A 24,605-nucleotide genomic window follows, 5' to 3' on the forward strand; every position below is an offset into this window, starting at 1 on the left:
AAAATAATGGAAATGCGTGTTGGTACAACACAATACAGCTCAATGGTACTACAAACCGCAGCCTCCAAAATGAAAACACTGTTGAACCAACAACTCTCTCAGTTGTTTCAGACAGATGCTGAATACCATAACCTTCATGAGAGCTTAGATTTACTGCAGGACTCTTGTATTAGAATGGATTATCTCTACTATACCTGATGGACCGGTAGTTGTGTGCATTTAAGCAGGAATTCTTACCTCGGACAATAGTTTTATTAGCATATTATTATAAATGTATATTTAATTTAATATATACCAATATCAAAAATGGTAAAACGTGTATGTGACAAATGAGTATTTGGTCCTACAAGATGGGCGCCAATTTTTTTTGTGTGTTTGGCATAATAGCTAAAAAAATTAAATATAGTATGCATTTGCTCTGTAACACAGAGATAGGGTTTGCTTCAGGATTGCTTCAGGATTCACACCAAAAGGTAAGGCACTCCATTGCCTTCATTTTGTATGTATTCATTCATTCATTCATCTTCTGTACTCGCTTATTCCTGTTAAGGGTCGCAGGGTCTGCTGGAGCCTATCCCAGCTGTCATCGGGCGAGAGGCGGGGGTACACCCTGGACAGGTCGCCAGTCCATCGCAGGGCTAACACAGAGAGACAGACAACCATTCACGCTCACACTCACACCTACGGCTCATTAACCTAATGAGCATGTCTTTGGATGGTGGGAGGAAGCCGGAGTACCCGGAGAGAACCCACGCAGACACAGGGAGAACATGCAAACTCCACACAGAAAGGCCCATGGATTCGAACCCGATTCGAGGCATCAGTGCTAACCAACTCGCCACTGTGCCACCCCACATTTTTTATTTATTTTAAACAAAATAAAAGATTCCATGTGGTGTTTTTCTAGAAGACCCTGGCTCATGTTGTTTTATGTACTTTTTTTATGTACATATGCTATGGATGTTGTTAGCGTATACATCAGATGTTGGAGCAGTTTATATCAGACTAACAGACCCGAAAAGTTTCGCTGCTGCTGCTGCAAAAAAGTCACAATTTCTGTGTAGTTATTCTTTATGAGCGTTTCTGTTATTTTTTACGTACTGTGCTCAGCAGCTATCAACACAACAAGTCTGAGTAATCACTTCACAGTAACCCCATTAAATATAATCTGGCCCCAAACATAGTGCATGGAGGAGGACATTAATCACGTGTGACTGTTATTAAACCTATTGATTAGCTCACATTAATCCTGATTGTATAATCATTGTGTTAGGATAGCAGTCCTGAAAACGTAGAAACATACATAGAACCACATAATGAGGAAAGAGCCATGTGTCTCTATACTTTCCATTCAGACCTGTAGGACAATGGAGCTTTCCTCTGCTTTCAGTAACTGTAACTGTAACTGATTACACAAACAAGTCTCAGTAATCACTTCACAGTAATCCAATTGCATAGAAGCCCTCACTCTTTAATCTCGGCGACACACAAGGTACATGAAGGAGGGGGAAATTAGTCGCAAGTGATAGGCGTGAAATGCCAGATCATCTCATGGCCCCCGAAAGGACGGAAATAACTGTCACGTACTTTGTCACATGTCAGACCGTCGACGGCCTTTGCGGCGTTGTTGTGTCTGATTCTGTTTGCGGTTTGGACACAAAACAAGTTGTACGCAATCAATTAGAGCTGCCTGAAGTTTTATTCACCTCCATTCCTTAGCTTATAACCCTGAAGAAGTCCTTTAAAAAGTAATGTGTGTCATAATAAAAAGCGGTCTTCTGTTCCCACGATGACATTTTTTAATCAGAAAAATATAGCTTAGAGGTTTTATTTAAATCTCAGTTGTGAAGTGAATGTTTTACGTCCCGCATAGATACAGCCATGAGGCTCACAGCAGCCATTATTGTCTTCGTGCAACACACTGAATAGTAATTAAATATGCCACTTATGCTTCACTGATTCATTTCCTTCAGAATTTTGGAGCACAGCTGAATACATTTTTCTGTGCAGAAGGGCTTTATTGTATCCAGTATGGCCTCATTACAAGGGCAGAAGGGCTTGGCGTGGGGGGAGGGCAGAGGCCGTGCAGGGGCGGGGGGGAGAAGCACCCCGTGAAGACATTGTGCTTAACATCACTAAATACCTCAAACGCCACATTGTCCTTCCTCAATTAGTCGGGTTCCTTATACAATGCACAAACATACAGGGAGATTTATTTTTAGAGAAAATCCGGCCCTGTCCAGGCAGGAAGCTCTCTGAAAATCTAATGAAGAGCACAGCAGTCATGCAGAGTTGTTAGACACAACGCAACATCGGTTAGCAAAAGCCTCTCTTTTCACTGTCTCTCTGTGTTTTTGATGACTGCAAAAAGGCTAGACCTTCCCATTTTTTTTTTTTTGTTTTTCTGTTGTTCTGGTGCTGTAACTGTAGCTCTCTCTCTATCTTTGCTGGACAGTGTCCAGTCGAAGAGCCTCTTTGCCCTGCCCTCAGGCCTCCTCAGCTCGTGGATCTCCGTGCGGAGGAACGCCTCTTTGGTGGCTGTGACAGGGAGAATTAGGCAAGAGATGCGGGTTCACTTGCCCTGCGTAGGGGCTTATCTTGGGCTAAGCTGAGGGACTAATAGCAAAGCCAGCCTCCGCTCCAGCCGGTCTGAGGGCACAGGGAGCCATCTGTCCACTCTGTGGATAACTGACAACAAAGGGGGCAAACATTGAGCACGGACTACAAAACTAAAAGACCGTTCATTACGAAGATACCACAAATAAAGAAGAGGAGCAATTATTTTGTATACAAGGTCAGTACTTCATCCTAATCATTCTTGCCGGATTACAGGCCCCTCTCTGAGCCTTAACAGTCTAACTGCTCACTGCTCAGTTTTTGTTGGTAAAATTGTCGTGCATTACAGTGCAACTGGAGATATGCCAGAAAGAAACTTGAAGTTGCTGGCTCTGTAGTTTTAATGGAGGCTAAATAATGTGAGGCTTTGTTTTAATGCTCCACTGCTGACTCCCATTAGGTTAAGATAATGTGAGCTGGTTGTTTTTCTGTACTCTATTGGGCTGCAAATGCATTTTGTTGCACTGTTCCCTATAATTAAGACATTAAACCAGACATGTGATCAGTCTCCAATACTGTAACCTTTGTGTTGAAGGGGGGAATGCCATGCTGTAAGGCCGCATGCTTATAGTTTGATACGTGGCGGCTCACAAATACCTATAAATAGACATTACTTGAGGTACTTGAGATTACTGTTGGTTTGTGAGAAATATTTCATTGTAAGGAGGTAAATAAATCACATTTCTGTCAATATGTATATAAAAATCGTTCCACAACTGCATAATAATCTTAATAAACACAATCAGTTTCAAACATTCTTTGTCTTAGCCTAAAATTCTGAATTTATTTTCAAATTAAATCCTTCAAGTAATCCACTTAGACATTGTTCTCCATTCCTGTCTAGGATTAACGCCCTGTTTTTCTTTTTTTTTTAATATTGTCTGGAGCAGACTTCTGCTTGTCAGTGTTCTGGGAGCTGAGTTCCTGTAGATTATCTGTTTTATCATGTAGACTCTGTGGGTGCCGTCGTGCACCAGCGTTTTGTTTCCGAAATCTTGAGTGGGCGCTGACGTGCTGGAGGTGACAGAAATAGGTCAAAAGGGTCTTAGCATTAACTAAACAAATCCCGGCCTATAGGATTAGACGGGATGTTGCTGTTTATTTGATGTATTTATTGTAACTTTATAATAATACACGGGAAGACAATAGCTGTGGCTCCAGTTCGCAGAAAGACGCCGTCCATTTATTCGCGATGTTGTTTGAATTAAGCTCTGTAGCTCCGTCTGCTACTATCAACACTGGAATGTGCCAGAACAATAACATACTGCAAAGCTGTCTCAGCTCCTGGAAAACCTTGCTTTATTTTCATCTCACCGCTCCTGATATTGCCACAGTTCAACTGATAACTTCTGACTGAATTGTGTTATCATGCCAGTGAGTCAAATACACATTTATTTATTTATTTTTATCTTTTTGTTTCAGGTGTGGAATGGCGGCAGTGATTTCTGTTGGTTTGTGTGAGTATCTAAGCTGGGATCATGCATTAAAGCCATTGTTAGCTTAGCTTAGCTTAGCAGAAAGACTGGAAAGCAGCTAGCCTGGCTCTGTACAAAGGTCAGAAAATCCTTCGATGGGTACAGGAACTCTTGGAGTGCCCGCTGGTTGCCTGGCAACTGGTCACAGCTAAGAAACAGGGTCGCACATAAACTCCTGCAAAACAACAGTTTTTATACATCAGTTTCAGTGGATCATACTAAGCAGCAGCTCCCCCCCCCCTCACCATAGAGACAAAGCTAAGCTAAGCTAAGCATACTTGCTACTGCTTTGCAAGTATATACTCATCTAAGTATACCAGACTTCAAAATGGCAAACAACTGTTGTACTATTCTTGCACGTTTCACCCTTTTCTGTTACCACCAAGGTCTGAGCAATTAAATATGCATGTGCATTAAGGTTGAAAGGTCACTCCAAGTCAGTCCAAAATCCAAGCAGAATATAGCTGCAAATGATTTTTATAAAGCCCAGTGATAAAGGTAAGTGGAAAAATCACTTCTTAGAGCCATCAGTGTCTAATAAACACTGAGACCTTGGGCCTTGATAGACTGAAAGGTATGGTGCAATAAGCTGCCCATCCTATACAGCATCGAGAGATTCATTCTCTATTTGCGGGACAAACTCAAAGAACTGTAAACGACAGACTCCACATTGTGTGGTGTCAGTGTGATATTAAAGACGAGTCACGCAACACATCACTTGATCCTCAGGCCTCCGCAGCACAAGTGGCTTCCTTTGTATCTTATCTCATCCGAGAGAGTCACACAACTTGTATTAAGGCGGAACTAAAGACACGGTCCCATGTGAAGATTGCACCTAGTGATAGGCTTATCTCCCCCCGCTCACAACCACACGATCAGAAGACAAATAACAATGGTCCACAACTCTTCAGGGATCACCAGTCCCCCCTGATAAATTCTAAAAAACCAATTTGGCTGCTTTTAGCTCCGGAAAAGTGAGCGTTCCAACTTCGGATCATTTTTTGCTTACTCCACGTTCACGAAGTAATGATGCGTAACGTTTTCAAATGCAATACCTGTTCAAACTCCACTCTACAGATGGGTTTAACAACGGTGATGCAGCTAACGTCTGCTTCATCAAAGCTTTTTCATTTACTTTGTCTGTGTAGCCGTTTTTTTCCAGGAAAATCTTGTTGTGCGCAGGAAATGATGCATTTCACATTTCCTGCTGCTGCTGCCTGCTGCAATTCGACTGCAATAAACAGAGGAAGAACAGATAACTGTAATACTTGGAATTAATTGAAAATGCATCATCAAAATGAAGTATAGCACAAATTATGCAGTTTAACCTCAAAAGAAAACTCCCTGTCTATCTCACCTGATTAAGGACTAACAAACCGTAGCATTGTAAGTTAATAAACCTGACAGCAGTAATATTTACTCTGCTCTCTGATTACCTCCTCTGTTGCATCATTTATTATTTCCAGAAATGCCTGCAATGCCAGAGCGCTTGTTAAACACAATTATTTTTTTTTCCAGAGTGTTTACTTTAAAGCTCGGGAAAAAAAACAAAAACCCCCCCCACACACACACGCACGGAGGATGTCTGACAAGGAAGAAATGGCTTCAGATGGGAGTCTGAATGTAACACTGACGCTGAGGCTGCTAATGCACGGAAAGGTAATCGAGTTGTGCAGATAGTTCAAATAATTCAGTGTATTTTTTGTAGTAATAGCCCTATGGTCTGGTAATAGCGTGTAATTGCAGTCAAAATGAAGACATCTTGCTCTAAATGTGAAAAGCTGTTAAAAAAAAACCCTGTCTGTTGCCATTTTCTCAAATGCTGTTATCCTTTCATTGACAGGAAGTTGGCAGCATAATTGGGAAGGTAGCTTTACTTCACAATCTCATCCACATTTATTGATTCTTACTGCCCTCTTACTGTATCCCTCTCATAAAACTAATCAAGTAAACGACTTTCCTGTACCATTTTAGAAAGGAGAGACGGTGAAGAAGATGAGGGAGGAGGTGAGCATCTGTTTTGACATCCCTGATGTGAAAACATGTATGATGTCATGTGCTCTGGCAGGTTAGCGGCAGCGAATCAAAGCTGGAGTAACCGTGAACTTGTTTTCTAGAGTGGCGCTCGCATCAACATATCAGAGGGATCGTCTCCTGAGAGAATAGTTACCATCACGGGGCCTACAGAGGGCATCTTCAGAGCGTTCTCCATGATCGCACAGAAGTTTGAGGAGGTAAAGCACAACAGATATGCAGCAAACACTACTGCAACTTTTTATTTTCTCACACGTTTTATCGAGTGTTTTGTGCACGAAATTTAAGAAGTTCTCTTAAGTCTGAAGGACAAATTTTCTTCAATCTTGCAAAACAGCAACAAAAAAAAAAAAAAAAAAAGAAAAGACTTGATGTTCTGGTTGACTCTGAAGAGAAGGCAACATATTTTTGAATTCCCCCTCAGGATATTACAGCAGCAATGACAAACAGCACTGTGACAAGCAAGCCACCTGTGACACTCCGGCTGGTTTTCCCAGGGAGCCAGTGTGGCTCACTGATTGGCAAAGGAGGCTCAAAGATCAAAGAGATCAGAGAGGTAGGAGTTTCTTTTTTTTCTTCTTCTTCTAATTTCCCAGCAGGAGGTTGTTTCCATGCACCCTAACAGGTACGGAAACTTGTGCACCTTCAGCATCAATTGCTCAAGTCAAACTTTTTCTGCTTATCCTGGCCTTAAAATGAATATTTTTCGGCCCTCGCTCGTGAAAATCACACTTATCATTCCTGAAAGGAATCTTCTGCAGCTGAATACACGATCTGAATGGACAATATTTGTGTGTGCCTCTTCAAATATTGGAGCACACATTGCTATTTGGCTTGCAGCAGCTGCTCCCTGAATGTCAAAATGTGTTCAGGGTAATTTGTGGGTGCTTGAAACATCATTTCAGTTTGGGCAATGGTGTGCTCTTTTCAGCAATAAATAGCCTTTGTTTCTTCTCTTCCGTCTGGCCATGTAAAGACCACAGGGGCTCAAGTTCAGGTGGCTGGAGACATGCTGCCGGACTCTACAGAGCGGGCTGTCACAATCTCCGGCACTCCACAGGCCATCACTCAGTGTGTAAGACACATCTGCTCCGTAATGCTGGAGGTAAGCACTGTCAGACAGCAGATTCGAGCGTCTCTGTTTACGCGTCAGATATGTCACATTTATTTAGGACGTGGTGCCAGGTATTCAGCATCACATTGGGGATATTTTCACAGCTATGCAGAAACAGCTCTCTGAAGGTTGCAGCGGTTGGTAATCCTGACGATTTATATGGGTGGTTTCCAATCTGCCGTATGTTATTTCAGTGCATAATGTTGCTATGATGTCTGGTGATCTAAAAAAAAAAAAAAAACAGGTTAGCACAAGCCCACCTGGTTTGCATCTCAGCATCTGCAGTTCAAGAAAACAAATAAAAGCTGCTTCAAAATGAGAGTCTGGCTGATTTGCACCAATATTGAAATCATCTCAAAGGAATGAGCCATCAGTACGCCATGGAACGTGGCTTAATGCTGATTGGACTATATGTCAGAGGCTAATAAAACACTGTGGTTTTGAAGAAAAATAATATCTCTTTCTCCCATTGGCGTGGCATCGCTCCATTGACCCTAATGGAGAAACCACCGATGTCTGCAAATACTAATGCAAGTCTTCATCATGCAGTTGCATTGTCAGTGTCTATGTTGCTTTGGTTTGCATTCATAATAAACCACCACAACAAGTATTTTAAAAAAAAATTGAAATCCATTACTTTTTGCCTAGTGGCTCAACCTCCCTGTGCACTTGCTAACTAGATTTCACACAACATGTAGTGTTAATGTATTCCAGCTCCTTCAAGCAGAGGTGTGAGTTTAGATTTGGGTCCACTCGTCCTCTTCTCATTGTGATCAAAACCTCTAACCTAATTCCCCGCTTTCAGCTCAGCTCACGGTTGTACTGCGGCCGTCTTTGGTTCAAGGTTACATGAAACTAACTCAGCTGATGAATGGGGTGTAAAGAGATGCGGCGCGTGCTATAAAAAAAGGATATAAAATGCATCACCGCTGTCTCTTTTCAGCGAATAAATCTTTCTTCTGTTTTGGTTTGCACGTCTGTGTTTCCAGTCTCCACCAAAAGGAGCGACTATTCCCTACCGTCCCAAGGTCATAACTGCAGGCGCTCATGCGGTTTTAGCCCCACAGCACACTGCACAAGTAAGTAGACATGTAGGATTTAAACACATCATTTTTTGGGAGATGTCAGCATCACATTGATCATTAAGCATGTTTTCACCACTAGAGGGTGGTGTGCTGTATGTGTAATCACTGCAGAAGATCCTTATATATTGCAATGATTAAGCAGAAAGATAAAGTACTTAGTCGAATGTGTCAGAAGTATAAATAACGTGCATTTACATTAATAATTGCCCTCTAACTGAAACCTGAATGAAGCTAAAACTCATGTTTTCCATGAGCTGGATAGCTGCTGTCCTGCATTTGGCACAGTCTGCTCTGACCTATTAGACATCTGTTTATGTTATTGGATTTCTGGCCATGGTCAAAGAGGGGGAAAAAACAGCAGATGACATTTAGATGAAATTCCATCAGATCCATACCCATTAGAGTGCTATGAAAAAAAAGGAAGGGCATGGATTTTTCCCTGCGCTGATTTTACTCCTCATGCCGTGTGTCAAATTCATATTTCAAGTGACATGCTACAACAAGTCTGCACTGCCCACTTACATAACGTCTCATCTCTTGTGCCTTCCAGGCCTTTGCAATTCCAGGGCAGTATGCTTTTGCACATCAAGATGTAAGTATGTTCATTTGAGCGACTGACATCTCCCCTAATGACCTACTCCTGCCCATTCCTTCCGAGCCACCAATACGCCCTCTCTATGTACCCTAATCTGCAGAAATGAAACTTCAGTAACCCTGATCTGTTGACATTACTAACACTAACCCACAGCAGCGGCATGCATTGATTGAAATGGAAATGACAATCTTAAAAATTTCATGATCAGTCGTAGCTTTGTAGCCAGAGTTGTGTATTTTCAGATGACTGCTATGAGACGCCAGCATGCTTCCTGAGGGAAATGAATCTTTTCACACTGACACCATCTGTGATGTTTGTGAACTTCTGATTGGCTCTGTATTGTAGTTGTCAGCTCCTCTGAAATAATCCAGTTTGATTGGTTAGCTCTAACTTCCTTCCTACCCTGCAGTTGACCAAGCTTCACCAGTTGGCTATGCAGCATATCCCCCTCCCTTCCCTTGGGCAGAGCAACCCTACCTTCCCTGGTACGTACCCACGGCTCCCCGGGGAAGTCCATGTATCCCTCAGTCTTCACTCCTCTTCGAATCACACCATCAAAACACCCCTGTCACTTCAGCGAGGATCAAGGATGTCATCATTCTCTCAGAGTTTACAGGCTCTTTCACAGGTTTTTTGTTTTCTGTTTTAAAAAAAGAAGGCAGCTTTATAGAGACAAACCTAAAGAAAAATGACCTATACATAGCTATTTGTATCTATTTGCAACGGAAAATATAATAAAAACAGACGAATAGTGAAAAAGTCAGTGAAGTTTAAAGTTAAGCCGCCAACCTATTGATGTGATTATCAAAAAAATCGTCAAATGTCACTGAAATATTTATAATCCGAAGGAATATATGTGACAGAGTGAAGCAGACAGATAGAAATGCTAAAGGATAAAACAGACTCCTCTGAGAGGGAAATGTGAAAAATGACAGACATATTTACAGTTGAGTAAATATTGAAACATTTCTCACCATTTCTCATATCCTCCCTCCAAATTTCAGCTCCATTTGCCCAGTTTCCCCTCTCCGAAAAAACAACAACCCAAAAACACAACAACAACCAAATCCTAATCTCTCGACCCCATCCTCCACCTTTGCAACGTTTCTCCTCCAAATCTAACATTGTCTTGGCCAGACCATCCCTGACCTGAACCACCCCGTGTACTCATACATTCTGCCACGACTAACGAAACACAAAACATTACAACATCTATACAGGCTCATACTTATGAGACATACTTATTGCAGCATCTTTTCTAATTTTAGCTGTGTAAAATATATGTATATGCTCTTTATATGTGTGTCTAGACAGATATTTCTTTTTCCATATGCCATTTTCACAACTTAGCTGTGGAAAAGTTATAAACTAGATAAAGTAGGGCAACCTGTCATGCCATAAAGTGGAAGCCATTAGTGGTGTACTGCTGTTACCGTACTTTGTCCTACTTTGCAGGTTTGGATGCATCTGTCGCCACAAGTTCACAAGAGCTGGCAATACCTAATGATGTAAGTGCCACATTGTTTGTGTTCTGCCTGCAGTAAAACCTGCAATGATAATCCTCACGCTACTCGCTTCATTAAAATTGTCTAGGAGGACAGCTGTGATGAGGACACAAATCTTTCTCCTCCATAGCTGCAGAAAGCAATTAATCCTATTTTTTTTTTTTTTTTTTTTTTTAGATGGCATCGATAGATTATAACATAAATATATTGTCAACATCATTTTAAAGCTTCAGGGTTTTCCAGCTCTGGGTTCTGTAAAGCATCTTGAGACAATTGGGATTGTTACTGATTGTTATTGTTTATACATTGATCAGGCATAACATTATGACCACCTGTCTAATATTGTGTAGGTCTCCCTTGTGCTTCCAAAACAGTTGTGACTCATCAGAGAATGGACATGGGCCTTCTGAGGGTGTCCTGTGGCCTTTGGGTCCTGTGGGTTGAAGGGAGGGGCCTCTGTGGATCATCCCACAGATACTTTATCAGTTTGGGATCTAGTGAATTTGGAGGCCAGGTCAACACCTTGTGCTGTTCGTTTTTGTGTATGTGCCTGTGTCAATCTGCATCCTGCTGGGGATGGCTGCTGCCATCAAGGAGTGTCATTGCTATGGGGTGGGGGGTGCCTGGTCTGGTCTAGGTGGGTGGTACATGTCTAAGTAACGTCCACACGAATTAATGCCAGGTCCAAAAGTTTCGCAGCAGAACATTGAATTGTCACAAGATGATCAATGTTATTTACCTCTCCTGTCAGTGGTCATAATGTTATGCATTATCAGTGCATAAAATTGCCCTTTGCACTAAATTCAGGTGCAATATTTGCTTATTTACTTTCTTGCTGTGATTTGGATTAGTAGGATTGATCTTGCTCTCATGTCTGTATGATATACAAGAAGAACAGCCAGCATCATGTTAGTTTAATCCTCAGCCTAATCCAAAGGGGGAAAAACAATAATCTTAAATTCTTACATTATACAGTGTGTTGTATCTTGCTTGGTTAATAGTGTATGTAAAAACTACTTTTGTGCATGGATGGGGGTGGGGCTAGACTGTTTCCTGAGCAGTAGCAGTGTATTAATGCTGTTACCAGGCAACAACCAGAGACTCTAGGAGGTCACTGTGCCCTGTCCAAAACATAATTCAGACATGCATCTTACATATGACATGTTAACTGCTAAGCTTTAGTTTATTTTTTATTTTGTTTTTGTTAAGGTGAAACAGATCCAGGTTACTTCCTGTATTTCCTGTGTATTACAGTGTTTACCTCACAGACTCAACCATCTCACTTTCAGGAAGAACAAATAAACATGTTTGCTAATGATAAATCCAAGGCTCTAATTAAGATAATCACTCGTCATCTCTTTCCATTTTATTTAATGGGCATAATGCACCATATGGTTTCTGTGATAATACAGCTAGGAAAACATTTCTGTAGAATAACTACCAGGACTCTGCTGAGAGCATCAGTTGTTTCCAGCTTCTGTTCTGAAATCTAATCCTGAAAAGCATGGAAACAAGAGCTGTTCTGTTATTTACATGTTTCCATCCCCACCCTTCTAGTTTATTGGCTGCATAATTGGAAGACAAGGCAGCAAGATCAATGAGATTCGCCAGGTCTCTGGAGCTCACATCAAAATTGCCAGCGCCACTGATGGCTCAGCCATGCGCCAAGTCACGATCACAGGCTCACCGGCCAGCATCAGCGTGGCCCAGTACCTCATCAGCGCCAGGTAAGACATTACTCAGGGCAGCCACGTCCGCCAGGGCTTCACATTGCAGATGATAAGACAGCCAAACACCATGCTATTGTATGAGGGCAGAGTCATTGTGTTCAGGGTGAGGCTGGATCTGATCCAACTCACTGCTCCGCTCTCTTGACTGCATTAAAATCCTTATTATCTCTGCCTTTTAACACATTCCATCTTTGATTCTTATTTTTTTCTCCTCTCTCACTTCCCTTCTCCTTTGTCTCACCCGTTCTCCCCCCCGTTCATTTTTCACTGTCTTCTCTTCACCCTCCATCATGTCATCTGCCCCATCCAAACATCACGACCTGCAGCTTAGAGATGGCTAAGTACACCATGCAGGCCGCTTCCTCTGCGACCCCAGTTGACCTCAACATGAGCTACTCTCAGTCTGCTCCCACTGCCTCCACTGCTGCTACCTCTATGGCCGTCCTGGCGGCCACCACCCCAGCCCCCACCACCATTAACGTCCACTCTCCCTCCACCTTACCAGCCATCCAAAACCCACACTACGCCGTCCCTGTTTCCAGCCTGCTTGGCATGAAAACTCTACCCTTCCTGACTATGCACCCAGCAGCCGCTTCCAGCCTAGCGCAGGGTTTATCCCCTTACACCGCAAAAATGCCAACCTCTGGCGTCAAAAAATCTGACCGGCAGAAGTTCGCTCCTTATTGATGCCTCCTTTTTAAGTCTGGTTAGGGTAGCTGACTGATAAGGCGTCATTAAAGGAGCACAGGCTTAAAAATAGCTTACACCAGTGGGTACATTTTGCAAGTGTAACATTTATTTTCCATAAATCAGGAGGCTATAGACACAGACTGAGAGGATGATAGTATAAAAACATGCCCTCATTAATTAAAAAGGCAGCAGAGGTGCATATTAACTCAGTATTATCTTATGGACATGCATAACAATTAATGTGGGTAACTCAGGCTAGTATCCAAGTAAAATATATTTTTACAAAAGGATTCATTATTCCAGAGCTTTATATGAAGATTTACTCCAGGAGGTGTCTTTTCAATAATGCAGATTTTGACTTAGTTTTATATTTGTGTAGTGTTTTTTGTTAGAAAATGCAAACTAGTATTAAAAGACGTGGTGCTTTGTTGGCAGCAGGCTGTTAAAATGTTGTGTACAATAGAAGTCGGTATGTTAAGTATTTTAACAAGGATTCCTCCAATTTTGTGTCATATTTCCCTCCCTTTTCTTTCCACTATAGGCTCTCATCAGTGCTAACAGGCTTGGGTGTTCTGTAGTAGCGTTGCACTGTTGCAGTTCTGATGGGATTATCTTAAAGCCACATTGGATTCTAGCGGATTTCCCTCTACACAGTAATCCTGTAGAGTGGGACCGGCCTAACAAACTCATTTACTGGTTCTGTACTCTAGCTTGTTTCTTGTTTATTCTTCAGCCTGAACAAGAGGAACGCTTCGACTTTGCGCATCTGAAATGGGCACCGATCAATTACTTTGATAAATGTTTTATTCATGTGTTCCTGTTGTGGGCCCGCCCGCCAAACAATGCAGATTTGCTATATTTCTTGATGAAATGACTTTGAAATAAATGGGACTTTTTATGAATGAAGACCGGCTGTTTTGTTCTAATTTTGTGGGCGGATTTTTGCTGCCTACGACATATAATTTTCACTTTGAGGACTTATCATTTGTTAACTCATTGAGCTTTAACTGCACATATCGCACATTCCCATTCAGCTGAAATCATGGTTAATATTTAGGACATTAAATTAAAACATTATGACTATATGCACATAGCTTGTATGCACTTAGTAAGGAATTGGGGGGTATTATGAGATGTTTGTTCAATTTTCACATTTTATCCGTTGACATCTCATAAGTGCACCAACACATAATGTGTTTTTGTTGGATTTGATTTACACAAAAGCCCAGACATTTAGCAGAATGTGAGAATAGCCAATAGATGATTTTATCTTTTCCCCGGATGTTTTTCTCCAAAAAGAAAATATGCCTCCACAGTCTGCGCCTGTAAAACATTAAACAGCAGTGAAACGGCAGTATAGAAAACAACATAGGGCAGTAACAGTGGCCATTAGCTGTGTGCAGCAGATAGCGGTTTTGGCAGGTGTACAAAGACAACTCTGCACAAACAAGTCCATGGCATTACAGATGCAGTTTGTGGATGGCAGAGGACACAAAGCTCCAGCCCAAACAAACTTTTTTTTTACCCACACACTCTCCTGGAAAAAAACAGAAGCAACCCTGGACTAACCTCACAGTAAATATTCAATACATGCTGTGGCAAAATTCTCATGGGTCGTGAAAAAGAACAACTTAACCTCCAGTTGTCCGTTCAAGCATACTGCTAATGGGGCAGGTGGGCTACAGTGCAGTCACTACTTGTTTTTCAGTGTCCCTGCCGTCCTGTCCCTCTTTACCCCAGGTCCTCCGTAAATCTGACTTCATCTCGTTTTCCGTGTGAAAAACCAGGAGGTGGGCACTTCATTTCAGCCTGATCCGTGGAGTATGGGTAGAGAGGCATGCGGGGCCATTTGCACAGCAGGGCTCAAAATGCCGAAGTGGAGATAATCAATAGTTAATGGGGGCAGAAATGTAATGACAGTGAAGGATGACATTTCAACCTCGGGAAAGGTGTAGCTGGAGAGAACAGTGCAGAGCGTATGCTGATGTGTGCCCAGGGCAGTCATAAGTTCACAGCCAGCTTCTAATGCTATATTAATGATTTCCTTTCTCCAACCTGACTCAGGCGTGAGTGAAGGGGCAATTTTTGGAGCGTGCTGCCATCATGCAGTTTTAAAAAAGCTATTTAAAAGGTAAATAACTAAATAAATAATATTTCTTTTAGGTGTACAACCACTTGAAAGTTTGTGGCAAACCGGGGAGGCAAGGCTGTCACTCAGTCTCTAATGAAAAATCACTGCAATACTCTTGCAGACTTGCAGGTCCATGATGCCTAATTGTATTTTTCTTTTTATTTCCATCCTTGGTTTTTCACAGTACTTCTGTGAGCCTGTGCTGTTATCATATGACTTAATATTTACAGGACATTACCTAAACTAATGATATGTGTCTACATGACTAATACAGAACATCTCACTCTGCTAATATACTACTAGTGATTGTTGATGTCTACCCGCTGAGATTTATGGCTTTGCAAATCTCCTACACTATTAATCTGTCCATTAATACTGTAGGCATGTATCATGCTCTGGTGGTATTGTGAATATTTTCTGGTTTAAATGATTGTTTATTTATTGGACCATATTTATTTGCTTGCTGTAAGTTTTTAGCCACAGTAGATGTGTGGCTAACCAGAAATACTGTATCACGTTATTAAAAGCTGCATCTGAATATTTAACTTTACAGATAGTGGCATCATTAGGTAAAAATAGCTTTATGACTAAATACTTCCAAACTACGACTACATTCCCATTAATGCCATACTTTGCCTTCTTTGCTAATTAGCATTTGCTAGCATATTGATAAGCAAATCTGATATGCCATACTTTGTGTGTAATCCTGTTAGCATGATTAAGTAGCCTATGCTTTAGCTCAAAAATTTGTATTTTACTGTAAAAGAATTAGTAACTGATGTCCATTAAATGTGGTGAAGTAATAAGTATGACATATCCTTCTGAGTGAAAGTACAAAATAGTTCAAAGACACATAAAATTATAATAAAGTGTAGCAGGTAAAAATTGTACTGTCAGCGTTAGCTAGCTAGGCTACATGGCTAAATGTAGTCTAGCTAGCCTACACCTTAGCAACAAAGCATTTTACAGCACAAGCTGATTCAGTAGCCCTATGTTTAAATCTGGTTAAGTCTCATTTAGTATAACTTAACTTCTATATACAAGAGACAATGACAGTAAATAGGTTAAAGTGTTTTAGAGAGCATTTAGGTGTATATGAATGTGGTAATAAGGTTTACAAACATTTTCAGAATTGATGGGAGTGAATGATGAGTTAATATACTCCAATGTAGTTGTATTGTGTTTGATCACGTTTCAGTTATGCCTTTACAATTTCTACATTAGGCCATTATTGTCATGCTAATGATCTTGGCTTACTGTTAGCCAAGATGGCAACCAGGCATCCGTCCTACGTCACGACTACGTCATGGCAGTTACCTGTAGGTAAAACAACCGAGAGGCAAATTCAAATCACCACAGTTCACCTAATGGTATCAAAATGTCACTTTGCTGTGTTGTCGGGTGACAGAATCGGAGGAGTGAGGTTAATGGCTCCAAACTGAAATTTGTTTGTGTACCAGCTGAGAGGCCCGAGTCAAAAAGATGGTCGAAACCTGTGGTTAAATACGTAAGAGGAAAGCATTGGGCCGATGCGACCGTGTGTGCTTTATATCAGGTAAATCTACATATATACAATCACCTTCATGGTTGACAAATACGACATGTAGGTTACTCACCCAGCCATGCTAGTGCAGTTTTCTGCCAAGACAACAACATCCTGATGGATGTTTGTTTTGTGGGCTTGCAGCTAGCTGGGCAGAACTTCGGCTTGCACAAAGTCATCTGTCAAATCTGCTGTCTAAGTCTTGTACATGACCATTCCGGGTATAGTTATAAGAATTTAAAAAACTTTATGCCCTCGGTTTCTCTATCAATAACATATACATTTACTGGGCCATTGCACTGTGCTACTGACGTAAGGCAAGCCTCTACTTTTTTTTTGTTTTTGTTTTGCGCTGTGCCCTTATTCGAAGGGTTACGGTAAACGCATACAAAAAAACAAAACAAAACAGACATTCAAAGTAAAAGTGATGTCATTTTGCAATCATTTGTTCACTCTGCCGATCAGTAAAGGGTGAACGAATACAAATCTAAATAAATGACTGAATGAATGACTAAATAACAACTTTATTATTTACAACAATTATATATTAAATTGCAATAAATACAGTAACTTACTAAACAAATCTTGGTCCGTCTCACATTGGCCAATAATATTTCAGAGCTGCACACCACTTAAAGGAAACTTTCTGACTAATTCAACTATACAATACCACCTCAGGAAATATCAGGTTATTCCTATGGGTTATTCTCATGTGGAATTTCAAAATTAAAGCCCTGATAGATCGTCCATAATTTGTGTTATTCCGTACAGGCCAGCCAATCTATTCCTGTAGATAATGTTAATGTTCAGTCAAAAATAAGCCCACTCAAACTGCTAGTCAGAGGCAGTTAAATTTAGTAATCATGTGGATTGTTTTGCCTCCAGCTAAGCCCCGCCCACAGTAACACGACATCAGGCGTACCCCCTTTTAACAGAGACGGGTCTGTTGAAGTGTGACGTGAAATTAGATTAGAAAAATGGTCAGACATGTGTGTTCCATGATCCACAGGTGGTCACAAACACTACTGTTGCAATTTGAACATGGGCAAAATTATTTCACAATACAGTCTGAATAAATATTATTATTTTATGCAAAAATCTTATCGTTCAATTTACGAATGTGTACGCATACGCAAATGGATTGGCAAATGATTGATGCACAGATCAGGCTGCGCACGCACAGGATTTTGTGTACACAACTTCCCATTTGAAGTTCCATTTGCAGACAGACGCCGGAATAAATAGCAGAAATAAAGCCTCTCTGGTGTCTACATTTTGTCTGGATATCTGGAAAGCGGGGGCTTTGGGGGGGAAACTCCCGAGACTGCAGGGTTCTTGATGCATATTGCAGCAACCATTATCTACATTTTTAATTCCCTCCCCGTATAACGCGCTTTAGTCCTTTCTCATTCAGCACCAAATTACCCGGTGACCAAAAAAATGTGTCACGGAAACGACTCGCTAATTCCACATAATTAAGCAAAGTAGTTAATCACAGCAGTGTGTGAACCTCGTGAACCGACCTGTGAAGCGTCCACTGGGCCCACTAATTGACTGCCTGTTGTCCCTCGGCCACATTTAACTGCTCCATCTAGTGGCCGCTCGGATAAACGTGACGTCGGAGCCCCTTTCTCTCTCTCTCTCTCCCCCTGTATTCAATTATTTATTTATTTCTTTTTGTCACCGTGAGAAATAAAGTGCCTGTGTAGAGCGGGGACATCAGTAGCTCTTTCAAACAGCGGAGGATCGCCGGAGACGGAGGAGCGCTTTCACTCTTCTGTGGCGATTAAAGTTGAGGGAGACACGCTGATGACCTGCGAGCATCCTCCCGGGGGAAACTGTGCGTTTAACTGGCTTAACGAGCGTCAGTTTCCATCTCTTCACCACACATCATTTGTTGCTGTCTTAGCTCCGGCTGCCCAACAGTCCAAAGGCTGTGCTTCAACCCAGCGCCCTGACGGACACGGACGCACTCCGAGGATCACAGGTGAATTATATCAGTGTTGCTGTGAGAGCATGCAGCTCTTTATTTATGCATGTTGCTTGAATGCCCAGCTTTCACATCAACTTAGTTTAACAAGGAATGGTCTGGACAGTGTTTTCTGCTGTTTGTGTGCATTTGATGACTCTCAGGGTTACAGTGGAAGTCACCATGCCCGCCTGAACATTAAATGGCATGTAATGCAAATGAGCTTAATGGGTAAAACTAATGCAGATTGTTGAAATCTGCTGGAAAAGGCTGTTGCACCTGTAGAGGCTGCAAGGGTATTATGTAAGTGAACTGTGTTGGCATTTGGATGCAAATAGGACTGAGCGTTTTTCTAAAAAGCAACAGAGACATTTCCGTGGATGCACAAAGGCTCTGACTGCTTACACACTTCGGGATGCAACATCCACTCAACACAGCCTTTTACCAGCAGAGCAGGCAGCCGGAACCCACAGCACGATGTATTCACCATTTAATAAATTCATAGTGTCCTTAAAAGTAGGTGTATGAATGATGGCAGGCTCCTTTTTTGTTGTTGCTGTAAAAATATAGCAGCTTGTTTTTTTTCAAGGGGGGGAACGCTGTTTACACAGATTTATTCACGTTTTTATTGAAATGTCACTCCAGCTGCTGTAGACGCAGAAGAAAATGCTGTTTGCCCATCATTGCCCCATCATCCTTGTTCTTATTGAGCAATGCAAAAAAAGAAGAATCATGCTGGTTTTCGCTCTTCTCCTCAGTGTATTTCCAGCCTCAGAGTTTTCCTGGCAGGCTTTCTGCACAAGCAAATTCTCACCTTGTTCCTTGTTGCACACAATCTTAAGATTATATGACAGTTCTGCAAGGGCCGTTGGTTTTCGCTCTGCATGTTCAGGCAACTTTCCCCTGATTTGGGTCACTCGTAAGGTTTACAGTCAGAGGATAAAATTCAATTAGACAGCCCTGCAGCAATCCTTACTCACTGGCAGATGGCTTAATACTCTTGGATGCTGCCTTGGTGTCCCTTATTGCTCTAATTGGATTTTATCATTTCACACTGTTTGTCTGTATATAAAATGAGTATTAGAAACGTGGCATCATTAATTCAATGCATTCTCAGCCCTGTCAGATCCAGGCCCACTAGCCACCGCTGTCTAAACATTTCACGTCTCGTCCCCCGTGATCTGCTTTGTCATGAATTGAAGAAGACCTCAAAGTAAATTGTTGCATTCCCCATGTGGCGTCGTCGGCATGTTGGGCTGTTGGCACAGAGTAAGTAGGAGCATCGGTAATCTGCAATAAATGAAGTGCACACAGTGGTGAGGGCATATTTGTCTGTCTGGGTTAATTCTAGCCCCTAGGAGATGGTTTTCCTCTCAATGACATCCACTTTGATTTTTACAGAGGGACGTTTGCAGTAGCTTTATTCTCCAAGACTATGTGATGTTTGCTTGTTTTGCAGGCTTATTGTCAGACTTATGCTTAGCACAGTGGAAGCCTTAAAATAAAATCAGAACAGGAAGGATGCTGTAAGCCTCGCCACCGCCGCATCACTCCCTAATCTGCAATCATTTTGTGTCACCATGAAGTTTTTCAGTCAGATCAAATTTCCCAAATTGGCCCATTTATTCTCCTAAATATCACACCCATTATGAGGCTAATTGGAGATAAACAAACAGATATAAACATCTTAGCTCGGGTGTGGAAAATTCCTGGAGATGAGAGCGCTGCCCCAGTACATTTTGACCCTATTTATAGCATTATTCTGTGAGTGAAAGAGCTATCAAGCGCCCTGGAAGAAACCTTTTTGAGTGGCATCAAAGAAGAAAGCAGGATGGAGGTCAACCTTCACTCCACTTAACCGCCACATTTGTGTTATTGAATCCTTGCCAATTCAATTTATATAATTCACGGTTTCTTATTAGTCAAGGCAGAGATGAAATTGAACCCAGATCTCAGGTTGTTGTGTCAGGGGCTCGTCGTCCACCATTCGCTGCGCTGTGCGAGAAAACGACAATAATTCATGAGTCATAAATCGATGCGATGGTGAGCGTCACTGAAGGGTGAACTAACGGCCAGGTCGAGTCCCTGCTTGATTAATCATTGCCGCTGCACCTCGGTGGTCAAACTGGCTGTGTTCAGCAGCGTGAGATGTAAACAGAACTTTGGCCTTTGACGGAGGGATTTATATCTACAGTGACGATAATGACCAAAATGCTGCGGCTGCCAAACACTGAGGCTAATTCCGGGTTCATTCAATCTTGTGCAGGAAGCCACAGCATCGTCTAAATGTCAGTGGAATATGAAAACATGTTCAAAGTAAGTGCACAGGGACTGGCAAGCATTTAAATTTGCATTGTTAATGGCGGAGCGGAATAATACAGTTTATTATTGGGAGATAATTATAATTTCCTGCAGCAGCGTTAAGAGAATGTGATATCTGAAGAGGAGGAGAAGACATTTTAATGCATGGCAATGTCAGGTTCTATTCTTATGAGGGTTTGGCCACTGTGGATCTCTGAAAGTCACTTTCCTCCTCTCAATACACAGGAACTGGAGTTTGGTGTAGCCTTCAGTATCCGTAAATCTGACCTCATTTATCCCCAGAAATTCTAATTATATAGTGTTTTCCCCCACAAATATAAATCTCCATTAAAAAACTCTGACTGCTGCTATTGAAGGCAGAGTAAAAATACATAGTGGGACAAAAAAGGCTTAACATTTAATTGCACGTTTTACCCGCTGTGTAAGCTGGAGTCAGGGAGAGTGTTATACATTTCACAACGCTGCCTGGCAATAATCTTGTATTTGCTCTATTAAACCATGTCTTTTTTTTTCTTTCTAAACCTTCTTGACGTTGGCTTTACATCCACATTGATTGCTTGTAAAATACTAGTAAATGTCATTCTCCTTTACACGTTCTTATGAGTATGTTAAAAACTATTTGTAGAGAACACGTATGCACACTTAAAAGTGACATAAAACCTCGCTGTTATGTGACACATTAATATTTAATGTGTTATATGGTCCATCCAAGCTAGATTGTTTGTTCATTTAAAGTCACATTTACCGTCAATTACAGACAAAGAAATACAGCATACTGCACAATGATATAATTAATGTTTGGGGTCAGTTAGATCCCCGTTAGATCTCCAATGAACATACTTGACTCGGATTTATAAAAAGCATTGTCAGTCACATTAGAGCATAATCCATTTTCTTGAGTTAAGGTGATGCACCATGTTCTGTAACATCAGGTTAACAAGAAATTCTCTCAAATTAGGAAAAGAATTTAAGTCTTAAAACATCATTGCATGGTACTGAATATAGGTAGACTCTAAATATAAGTCATTATACAATACATGTGTAGTATTTAGTATATATTCTGTAGCAAACACGTCTGTAGACACCGTTATGACTCAGTGAAGAGCTGTTTTTTGACTCTTGTCTCTAATGACGTAGTGCTTAGTCTCTGCTGCGGAGTTTCCTGCAGAGGTCTCCCCGCTGTTCCGACCTGTCAGGTCTGAGGTTTGAACTGACAACTTTCACATCCTCGGCCTGAGTTCCTGCTGATTGTAAGCCGACTGGCTCAGTGGTGGAGAAATTACAAAATTAATTCATTCATCCTCCTGTAATAATATGATCAGAGATGTTTTAGGAATAAAATCCGTTATTAAATTCTACTCAGTATAGTTATACTGTCTGCAGTCTGTCTGTAGTTTGTTAGGTCTAGGAGTTATCATGTATATTAAACCATAAATGCGTTCATCTGGCCTGATTCAGTGCAAAACAAACCTCATGTTGTTGCAGTTTTTTTTAATTAAGATTGAAGATGCACAGTAAAAACACAGCAGTTTAGATCACACAATAAAATTCTTAGTTTGCAAGTCTCCTTTAATATGATAAACACAAAGAAAGAAAGAAATCAAGACAGTAAAACAATGTGCGAGAAAAACCCGAGTTCAAGAAAGCGCCCTGTGACTTGTGCTACGGATACAGTCAGAGGGATCGATGGGGAAGTGAGGCGGCGTCGAAATGCATTTTCAACTTTCCCACAATTTGACAGATGTTTCGAGTTGTTCTCGCTTATTGTTGCTTTTTTAACGTGCCATTCTTGACGGGGCATATGCCGTTTCAGCACGTCGTGTCACTTGCTTGAATAATTTCAGCATTTGGTAACCATCCACAGTCCTGTCAGTTGCCAAGCTTATGTGGAAATAGGGAAACCACATGTACATTTTAGCTCTCTGCGGTTTCTTTAGGGAGGAAAAAAAAAAAGCTAATTTTATCAGTGTTGATAAGTGTTTGTTTTCCAGAGATAATTATTTGGAGCTGACAAGTGTTAATTGGAGAGTTGTTTTTCATACTTACACAACAGTTTTTTTTTCTCCCCTCTCCAGTGGGTGTTCGAATGTGTCACAAGTGTGAATGAACTCTGTCATGGTGCTTTATATAACCTCAATTATGCTGCTGATTGATAGCTCCAGCCACGGGTTTGTATAAGGCTTCACCGGCCCTTTCAGGTCGACCTATGCAGTTTATGAGTGACTGCAGCATCACTTTTCCTCTGAAAGTGGTGGTAAAAACTCTACAGTTGATGCTTTCCATGGCTGCAGTTTATCACACATTACGTGCTCCTTACACTCAAATTAATTCTTCTAATTTCTCTGCGTAATAGTCCAGAACACAATCTCCTGCACCATTCTGCAGAGACATGTAGACACAGACTGTATCTTTATGTCTCTGCATACTTGTGTTATTTCCTTCCCGCCGGAATCTTTGCACCAGTGAAGACGGAGCAGTGGAGCAAAAAGAAAAAACTAAATTCCTTGCAGGGCTGTAGGGCAAAGATAAATCCACAACCTTTCACCGAACGGTTTATATGCAACACTTAAAATTTGCCATCACTTGAACCTGAGGAGTGATAAGAAAAAAAATATCTACAGAGGCATCTCGGAATTGTTCCAGAATATATTTCAAACCAGTCGGTAAAATTTCATGGCACTTGGCGCGCATTATGCCGCGTGGTGAGGAATTAATTAGGCAGACATTCAGAAAAGATGTGATCTGTATTACAATGGCAAGATGGCATTAGGATGTAATGAGTGTAGCGAACAAGTTCATTTGCATAGGTTGTAAAGACTTTGTTGTTGTTGTGTGTGTGTGTGTGTGTGGGGGGGGGGGGGATACGGCTCCACTTCTTGCCAAGACACAGCATGAAAGGACCAAAACAAACAATGCGTAAGTGTCTTTGAGTCCTTTTTCAATTTCTCTGTTTGTTGATTACAAAAGGTGAGCCGACTGATTCAGATCTTTAAAGGCTGCTATTACCCTGTTATATGGCAAGTTAGCAACACCTTGAACGTGTTGTATGTGGCACGGGGGAGAGGCTTGTGTACATTTCTTTGCTTCCTATTGTCAGGATAGGGACAGAATAGATTGTCTCTAATAGAGTTGACCCAGCGCACGACAATGAAAGTTATTAGTTAGCACAATGTCTTGGCGGCGTGTTTGCCAAGTGTACTTTTTCATGTCGTATGTGCAGTTTAGTTTTGTAAAACGCATTACATCCACTTGTTACACTTTGCAGCAGCAGAATTTCGTTAAAACTCGTAACACGTTTTATATGAATTTCCTTCATTTGCGGGGAGCAATGTGCTAAACCACCTACCTCATCATTTGCAGGCAAAGTTGCACAGCTACCAGCAGCTTAAAAGGGTTTGGATTTGGAAATTGGAGTGGATTCTGATACTATAACTGAAATATGACCATCCTTATATGCTGGTTAGATCTGAAAGCACCTCATCCACCGGGTTTAATAGTATTTAATAGACCTAGCTCAATGTAAATTGCCCGGTGTCTAATTTGAAAACTTCCGCGCCCCGTTCTAGACACCTTGGCTTTTGAAGTTACCTGCTGGAGTGACGCAACCCAGCGTGAGATGTTGTCGGGTGCACTGAGCCGCAGACGCTTCTTTACATAGATAACCATCCGGCTCCGACTTCAGACAGCAGTGGATGAAATGTATTTATTGATATGTTGACTCAAGTAGATCACAGGCAATTCATTAAGACATCAGGGAAGTCCAATGGTGCAAAAAATAAAAAAAATAGAGCTTTAA

At 41.4% G+C, this 24,605-nt stretch overlaps 1 protein-coding gene across 1 annotated transcript; it reads left to right on the forward strand.

Annotated features, from left to right (window-relative positions):
- Positions 1-2,596: 2,596 nt before the first annotated feature.
- LOC311500166 (poly(rC)-binding protein 3) lies at positions 2,597-12,841 on the forward strand (the record flags this gene model as incomplete). The annotated part of the gene is made up of 14 exons (XM_084561403.1): positions 2,597-2,794; positions 4,039-4,073; positions 5,610-5,750; positions 5,935-5,958; positions 6,066-6,098; positions 6,209-6,325; positions 6,550-6,681; positions 7,102-7,230; positions 8,229-8,318; positions 8,875-8,916; positions 9,329-9,404; positions 10,375-10,427; positions 11,982-12,151; positions 12,481-12,841. The coding sequence occupies exons 3-14, from the start codon at positions 5,673-5,675 to the stop codon at positions 12,839-12,841; spliced, it is 1,305 nt and encodes a 434-aa protein (XP_084417529.1). The 5' UTR covers positions 2,597-2,794; positions 4,039-4,073; positions 5,610-5,672.
- Between the last annotated feature and the right edge of the window lie 11,764 nt (positions 12,842-24,605).

Source organism: Chelon labrosus (genome assembly GCF_963514085.1).
Source record: "Chelon labrosus genome assembly, chromosome: 15".
NCBI lineage: Eukaryota > Metazoa > Chordata > Actinopteri > Mugiliformes > Mugilidae > Chelon > Chelon labrosus.